This window comes from Psammomys obesus, unplaced genomic scaffold (assembly GCF_907164565.1).
Source record: "Psammomys obesus unplaced genomic scaffold, mPsaObe1.curated_primary_1811, whole genome shotgun sequence".
Classification (NCBI taxonomy): domain Eukaryota; kingdom Metazoa; phylum Chordata; class Mammalia; order Rodentia; family Muridae; genus Psammomys; species Psammomys obesus.
In genome coordinates, this window is record NW_026591918.1 from 3,718,468 (window position 1) to 3,726,849 (window position 8,382).

Sequence of the window (8,382 nt, forward strand, 5' to 3'; positions counted from 1 at the left end):
ATCTATCTATCTATCTATTTATTATTTATACAGAGTTTCTGCTTACATGTACACCTGCATGACACAAGAGGACACCAGATCTCATTACAGATGGTTGTGAGCCACAATGTGGTTGCTGGGAGTTGAACTCAGGTCCATGGCTTTTTCATTCTCTCTCTCTTCCTTAATTTTCCCTGAGCTTTGGAGGGGGTCATATAGATGCCTTGTTTAAGGCTGGGCACTCCACAGTCATTTATTCTCAGCTGTCTCTACAGAAAACATTGTGTGTGGGATTCTTTAGTTTTCCAGAGATGGACACCCATAACACTACATGGGGTACTTTACGACAGAACCTCCGTCCATTTTTGTCTGCAAAAAGTGACATTCCTTTTTGTGTTTTCCATCTCATTAGGAAATGTCTATTGGGCACATTTTAATTTCCACCTTAACTACAGGGACTTGATGGGAATGAGCTGAGATGGGTAGGGAGGGAAGTTGGACTTCTCCATTGCACTTTCTGGTATAGTTGGCATTTGGGGCTTTATCGGCATCATATATATCAGGACTGCACTACCGAGAAAAGGAGGCCAGGGAAAAGAAAACCTAACAGGTAGTACCAATTACTAAACTAATAACCCACCTAATACCAATAGCACATTCAGAAGAAGCAAAAAGAACTCAGAGGCAAGCATAGAGACTGCAAAGGCAGCTGTTTCCAGTAATACTGGCTAAACATAGCACACTTCCAAAATTGTATGTTGTGAGTGAGCCAGTGTAGTGATGTTGAAACCAGGAGAGATGATGGTGAAACCAGGGGAGAAGACAAAAGGGGAAGAACCCTGGGCCCAGTTCTGGAACTACAGGTCTCCATCAATTCAAAAGTTGTAAGGAACATGATGCTGTGCACCTTTAAACCCAGCAGGAGGGAGGCAGAGGCAGGAGGGTCTCTGTGAATCTACAAATGGAATTCCAGGACAGCCAGGGCTACATAGCCCCTGTCTCAAAAGATCAAACAAAACAAAAACAAACAAAAAACAAAAACAAAGCAACAAAACCTCCTCCTAAGTTCTATCTACTAAATGATTCAGACAGGTATTAGGTTAGATGTTCTTGCTACTGTGTTAAAAGGGCCACACAAAAAAACTATCATATCCTAAGGCAACTTGAGACAATGAGACTAGAAAGTACTGTATAAATTTCTCTGCTTGAGTTTTCCATGCATTAGTTTAGTTAGTTACTAGTATTCTGCCCCCAGTTCTCATGTCTTCAGGGTAGGGACGTGGTGAGGAATCCAACTTCTGCCATAGTTTTAGGAACCCATGCATTTTTCTTGCTCCTACTGTTTCTTTTTATTTATTTGTTTGTTTTGAGACAGTGTCTTTCTGTTACATAGTTCTGGGTATCCTGGAACTCACCATGTAGAGCAGGCTGGCCAGGAACTCACAGAGATCCACCTGCCTCTGCCTCTTGAGTGCAAATGTTGGGAATAAAAAGGCATGGCACTACTTTTAATTAAAGGCACTCTCATACCGGGTTCCTGTTTCTCTAGGGTTCATCATAGAGGATGGAGAGATCTGCTTGAGCTAGTCAGCCATCTTGGTAGGAATTGCTAGCATGTTTTGTTGTGCAGGCAACATCTGACGTCATCACCAGGGCCAAGTGCTCCCCACCCCCACTTCAATTTCTTTCCCCTTCCTTCCTCTTTGACTTTTCTTTCCTGGGGGCAGGGCACCATGCTCCTTTTTCTCTTCTGCTCTAACTCTTTTCCCCTTTCTTTCCCCCAAATAAATCTTTTCATATCCAGGTCCGTTGAGTGTGTGGCATTGTTAAATATATACTAACAGGGGATAACGGTTTCCTTGAGTTGCATAGCTGGATGTGGTGGGACACACCAGTAAGGCTGTCACTCTGGATGCGACAAGACTGTTGTTGAGCTCAAGCCCAGTACTCCATAATGAGTTCCAGGCCAACCACAGCCATAAAGAAGGACCCTATCAAATCCATCTACTCTCTTGTAAAAAACAAAGCAAAGCAAAATAAGAGCATTGTGTAAATGATATCCTCCAGATCAGACCCTGCCTTCCCTGGGTGCTGGGGTGTGGCTCCCCATGGACAGAGCTCTGTTCCGTAGAGAGTGGATTCCTTTCTTGGGGATGACATAGATGTGGATGCAAAAAATTCATAATTTATTCCCGGAGTCTGGCCAGGGTTCTGGAACTTTGCTCTTTAGGAAAAGGAAGCAAAACGAGGTGTTGACAACAATATGCAACAAAAACTAACTTGGTTACAAATCTCTTTTTACCTAAATGCAGCCCCTGATTTATAAAGCATAGTAGGAAAGTCTCAGATATATTTGCAAAAATTCATCTCCACTATCAACAGCTACACAGCCCACAACCTTTTGAGGTGAGTCTTCACTTGGGGACTTTCCTGAGGGTGAGGTGTTTCTTTTGTTCTTGTTGTTGTGTTTTTTGAGACAGGGTTTCTCTGTGTAGACTTGACGACTGTACTGCACTCACTTTGTAGACCAGGCTGGCCTTGAACTCACAGAGATCCACCTGCCTCTGCCTCTCAGAGTGCAATGCGCCACCGTACTATACTGAGATGAGGTGTTTCTAATAAACGTTTGCAAACACAAACAACCTGCCTCCCCACGTCACTGAGGGGAAATGAGTAAATGCATTGAGAACAGTTGGTCTTCCAGGGAAAGAGCTGTAGTTTTGACTCCTAGAATTGACAGGGTCATCCTGACAGAACAGAGTACTTAGTCACCCTTCCCAATCCATCAGCCCAAATCAGGAATGCATTGTGAATGGGGAGGCACAAATATCGGGTTGAATGACCCCTGGATTAGTATCATCGTAACAGGAGTGGTGCTGTGACTGAGCCAAAGCTGGACAGAGAATGACTGAGCAGAAAGGTGAGAGGGAAGGTTTCCCAGGATGGACCCATGCAGAGGGGTCACTGCCGATAGAGGTGGTCCTGTGCCTTTCTGTTGCTCAGTGCACCAAACAGCCTCAACACTTTTGGAGTGGAGCATGAGAATATTACACATGGAGTGCAGGGAACTGAGTTTTCAGCTTTGGTTAGCACCCCTGAATGGTTATCACTATGGGGGCAGCTAGAGCCTGAGTGCTAAGAGGAAAGCTAAGAAGCGGCTTGAATTGAAGGAGCCGCCCAGCAGTGGCGTGAGCTCCCCGGATACTCCACAGGCTGGCCAGGGTCACCTCCTCGGGTTGGAGCTGACCAAGCCAGGAGCTGACCAGGGAGGACATCCTTAGTGTTACCCTCTTGGGCTCAGCGGGTCCCTCAGGTTTCTGGGCCAAGCACTTGCTTGTTTTTCTTATCTTTCTTTGTAGCTGGAGAGATGGAAACAGGGTTGTGTGGGGATGGATAAGATCCTGCCTCATGGGGCTGGGGAGATGGCTCAGAGGTTAAGAGCACTGTCTGCTCTTCCAAAGGTCCTGAGTTCAAGTCCCAGCAACCACATGGTGGCTCATAACCATTTATAATGAGGTCGGGTGCTCTCTTCTGGCCTGCAGAATTCTGTATAAATAGGTAGAATTCTGTATAAAGAATAAATGAATAAATCTAAAAAAAAAAAAAAAAAAAAAGGCCTCATGGTGCCTAAAAAATGTATGTGGAACCGACGTTATATGGAAGCTTTACTTTATCTTCGTCCAGAACTAAGGGAAAATTTAGGGGTGGAAGCTAAGATATCAGTGGGAAGGAAGAAAGGGAGTGTTAGAATGGGGAGCAAAGGAGGACCCACAAACAAATCTAGTTTGACCTTCTTTACTTTATTAAATTCCAATTGGTCTATCCAAGGTTGGTCAGAGCACCCCAAAACAAAAGTAACTGGAGGGTCTTAGCTTCCTATGATAGACACTCCCTAGAAAACAGAAAGGTCATCACCGAAACCAGGACCCACTGAAAGGAGGACTTGAAGAAGTGGGGAGGCAATTTTGCTGTCTCCTTTAATTGTGTTTTTGGTGCTTTGGTCTATAAGTAAGCAGGATGGAAAGAGAGGCTATTCCAAAGAGGAAAGTCTGTAGGAACCACAGGAACTGGGCCTGGCTATCTGTGATTCCTTTATGCCTGAAAAGAGAAAATGTAAACAAAAAAATTTTAGTGTTGGTTCCAGGGAATACCTGTATTCTACTTTTAATTCTATTTATAATTCCGAGGTACAATGTATGAGGATCTAGTTTGGGGCTTTTAGTTTACACTGAACCACAGAATTACTTGAGGAGCTTTAGGAAAGAAATGCTAATCAGATCACACTCTCTGGGTCTGGACCAGGCGAGCTCCTCCTTTGATTCTGTTTTGAAACTGGATTGAAAACCACTAGCCTAGAGCAATAATTCAGTTCTTTTGCAAAGTAGAAGATGGACTCCTAGTCATTTGTTCTAGTTGGTTAGGCAGAATTTTTGAAACACAGCAAAAATAGCCCAGTTAAATAACAAGACCAATTAGTATAAACACAAGCAAACTACATTTACTGAATACTCTCGTTCCAGGCTCAGGATCAGGTATAGCATCAGGCTGCACTTGAATGAGCATGCTCAGCCTGAAAGTACATTAATTATTTAAACACGGCTACTCAACACTTACATCAGATACCAAGATAAAAGCGGTAAGTTCCTATTACAAAGACTTACTTGCATAATACCAAGGCATACACGGACTCTCCCACATGAATCAGCCAAGAAAGCCAATACCTGAAATCGAAAAAGAAAAAAAAAAGTTTTTCTATTTAAGGTGATAGTCATTTGCTAATTAAATCTAACACAGAAACTTTAAAAAGAAAGGCATCTGATTACAAACTAGCCCATTGTTAGATATCTAAAGGTAACTGCAGGCTTTCCTGGCACCCGGAGAGCCTGGAAATGCAGTGTCCTTACCCATGCCTTAGCAGGCCGTGATAGTGGTCCACCAGGTACTTTGTGAAGAGACCCAGGGGTCCAAAGCTCTGATAAGGGACACTCTGAGGCCAGAAGGTCACCCACTGCAAGAGAACCAAGGGCACACACTACTCCAGCACACAGCTGTTTTTGAAAGCAGCTGTGAAACGATGATTCTACAAAAACTACAGACCAAAGAAGCTGAACAAGTCATCGAATCTTCCCTTCCCAAGTTTTATTTTCTAAAAACAACTTAATGGTGAGATTTATGCGGAGCAAATATGCTTATACGAATCAGTGTCCAGGGTGACTGCTTTTCTTAATGGATATCAGCAAAACGTTATTTGATAGAGGTTAACTAATTTTTAAAGAATTTATATGCTTTGGCTAGACTGCAGAAATCACAGCGTGAGCCAATCTATTTAATTTAGACTCGCTTTTCTTTCACTTTTTGTACCCCTAAAACTGGAGGTAGGCGTGGGAAACAGGAGCAGCTTTCTTAAGTCTTGACTGCAACTGTTGGCGTAAGGTTTCTGTAGCCGACTTACTCTTCTTGGCAGTTTCACATGCCAAGACTTTCAAGTTTTACAGTCCTGTCCATTTCTGTCAAGGTCAACGCCTTCTCTCCCTCATGTTGCTTCAGATGACGCATACTGTGCCTGCACCTTTCCAGGCGAAGGGTTGTACCTGACACCTTCACAAAAGCTCTGCTTGAACTCAAAAAAGCTTCCTCCCCTTTGTATGCCAACCTACCAGAGACACGGGACCTTAGAACAAACGTTGAAAGTCTCAATTCATGCAATTAGGACAGAGGTGATGACACTTGACAGCCACAATATTGTGGACACAGCAACCCACCGTCTCGGGAATCTTGAAATAGCATTTCTTCATAATTATACCAAGTGCGCCCATTGTATTTCCCAGCACCTTTCCCATTAGTCTTCAAACAAAATCTTTCTCAGCTGGACACAAGCTACTTTTTGTGCAGCTGTCCTCTTCCAAGCCTATGTCCAGTTATAGTCTCTCCCTTCCTTCTTATCAGTTAAGCCCTACCCACCCTTTAGGTTTGTCCCCATTTTTCAAACAATTCAAACTCAGTCAAACACTCTTCCTCTGAATCTTCTGGGTTGTTAGCTCTACGGCAAAACTAACTTCACTTCTCCCTTCCCCAAAGGATAAAACCTCTGCGACCGTGGAGGAAGAGCACGCCGGGACCGGGACAGCATCAGCTAGAAACCCCTCAGTGCCCATCGAATTCCGCAGACACCGGGAACCTGGACAGCCGTGCGCATGAGCAGAAGCCCCCTCCCCCCCACGCGCCCTTTGCCAGCAGTCGTCCCCACGCCTCACCGCGAAGTATCCCAGCGCCAGGGCGGTGACCAGCGAGGGCCAGAGTCTGGCTGCGCGGAAGTATTTAGTGGGGTCCCTACGGGCTTCCGACTTCGCCACCACCATCCTGAGAGGCCTAAACGCCGAGTCCCGGGGCGGCTTCCCACCCTCGTCCTAGCTGGGAGCGCCAGGCGAGCCGGTTCCCCAGGCTCGGCCCTGGCTGCCCAGCGCGCTTGCGCGGCTGGTGCCCGCGGCTCGCGGGCATTACCGTGTAGTAGCTGATGGAGACGGTGATGACTGTGAGCCACAGCAGACTGCACCTCTGGAAGTAACCTGCGCCTGCCTCCGTCCCCATCGCTGCAGCGACTCCACTGGACGGTGTCTGGCACCGGGTGGAAGATGGCTGCGGAGAGGCGAGCGGCGTCCTGTGCACCAGACCCAAAAGGTTTAGGCTGCGGCGGCCCGGGGAGCAGCCCTCGGTGCTTCCAGGAGCAGGACGCACCTCCCAATTTCAACTAGAGTAGCCGCCGTTTTGCCTCCCTGATAAGGGCGAGTCACGTGGCCGAGCCATTTCAGTGGGTGGTGCGTGGTGAGCATTTTGCGCCTCCTCCTTTGTTCAGTTGGGTGGAGCCATACACAGCGTTGGCCTATACAGAGTCAGGCCATCCTAAGCTGACTGTTGTTTTTATAAGTCTAGCTGGTTTCTTAGCCCCTGCGTGTTTCATTTTATCTGTAAAAACGGCCACGTGTTAGCCCTGCTCAGGTGTGGTGGCCAAAGCCTCTAATCCCAGCCCTCAGGAAGATCAGGAATTCGAGGTCATCTTTAGATACAGGAGTTCTGACCGGCCTGGGCTACTTGAGACCCTGTCTCAAAACCAATAGCCCAAACAGAAAACAAATCAAGCAGTGCATGTCAACATACATGTCGTTTAAGGTGGGAGCTGTGGGTTCTCAAGACCCACCGAGTTGGCACTGAGAGCTTACCAAACACAGTATAAGCTTTAGTTTGTTTAATCCTCAGCACGTGTGTAGGCCGCGCACAGTTGCTTCTATATGAACGACAGCAGATGCGCAGAGAGGTGCCTTGCGTCCTGTGAAGGACATGGAATAGGGATATAAAAGCCAGGTAGTCCAGGCTTTGTAAGGCGAATATTCCCAGAACTTAAGTGACATGAAAAGCAGCCCAGGTTCGGGTTCCTTATTTTTTTGAAACTGCCTTGGGCAGTAGTATTTTGAAGAAAGAATTCCAGAGGGTGTTATACAGTCTATTTCCCAGATAAACCATAGCACACAGAAACATCAAACTCATCAATGACAAAAGAGGGTGTGGTGCTTTAATCTCTGCCCCTGGGGTAGAGGCTAGAGATTCAGGAGTTCAAGGCCAGCCTGGGTTACTCTACAACAGGTTTCAGAAAAACCCAGGCATCTGTGGCCGTGCATGCTTGTGATCCCAGAGTTTCAGCAGTTGAAGGTAGGCCTCAGATATGTAGGGAGTGGGCAGCCTAAACTACAACAAACAAACAGTCACCCCTGCCAGACATACACACTGCTGTAGTGCGATTTAATCCTTCTTTTCTTGCTCAAACCATTCTTCTGGTCCTGTTTCCCGGCTTCTTTCACGTCTTATCTCCGAGGTGAAAGTTTTTAGCTTCTCTTCTTATTTTTGAGATTGGGTTTTCACCGCCATCCGAGGACTTTAGAGTGGTCTCTAACTTGGCTCTCGGTCTGTTTCCTAGGTTGACCGACAGTCATCTTTACCGAGCAGGCCCACACACCCCAAGACAAGAAATCCATTGTCAGCTTCTAGAGTCAGTCCTTGTCAAGACCTGTTGGAGGCACCCTCCTCCCACTTTGTGTCCATTTGTTTTCTTTCCTATTCAGTCAGCTCTAGAACAGAACCGCTTAAACTTTTCTACTCATGACCTCTTTCACTTGAGAGATTTTTGGTTGTTGTTTTGTTTTTTGAGACAGGATTTCTCTGTTTAGCCCTGGCTCTCCTGAACTCTCACTTGAGAGACTTTTATGCGACCCCCACATATTAATGGGCGTATAAAATAGGTATTTAGAACATTGCTGACAGTAAATCAAACCATTTTAACAGTTGTGGTATACACATACTTTTAACATTTTACCAAGAACATTTCCAAATGCACGCGCCAATGAAATGAAT

The 8,382-nt window shown here is 45.8% G+C and overlaps 1 protein-coding gene across 2 annotated transcripts; it reads right to left on the reverse strand.

Annotated features, from left to right (window-relative positions):
- Positions 1–3,758: 3,758 nt before the first annotated feature.
- On the reverse strand, positions 3,759–6,738 carry Tmem254 (transmembrane protein 254). Of its 2 annotated transcripts, XM_055612365.1 has the most exons (5): positions 6,715–6,738; positions 6,481–6,637; positions 4,884–4,987; positions 4,641–4,700; positions 3,759–4,077 (listed from the first exon to the last, which is right to left on the reverse strand). In XM_055612365.1, the coding sequence occupies exons 2-5, from the start codon at positions 6,565–6,567 to the stop codon at positions 3,957–3,959; spliced, it is 372 nt and encodes a 123-aa protein (XP_055468340.1). In that variant the 5' UTR covers positions 6,568–6,637; positions 6,715–6,738; the 3' UTR covers positions 3,759–3,956. The 2 variants fall into 2 exon arrangements, with proteins under 2 accessions (XP_055468340.1, XP_055468339.1); XM_055612364.1 differs by lacking the exons at positions 6,481–6,637; positions 6,715–6,738 and adding an exon at positions 6,234–6,469.
- Between the last annotated feature and the right edge of the window lie 1,644 nt (positions 6,739–8,382).

Coding starts and splice junctions, on each gene's coding strand:
- Tmem254 (XM_055612364.1), bottom strand. CDS start 6,338: ATGGTGGTGGCGAAGTCGGAAGCCCGTAGGGACCCCACTAAATACTTC. Junction 4,701..4,883: donor CACGGCCTGCTAAGGCATGG/GTAAGGACACTG, acceptor TTTCGATTTCAG/GTATTGGCTTTCTTGGCTGA. Junction 4,078..4,640: donor TATGCCTTGGTATTATGCAA/GTAAGTCTTTGT, acceptor TTCTCTTTTCAG/GCATAAAGGAATCACAGATA.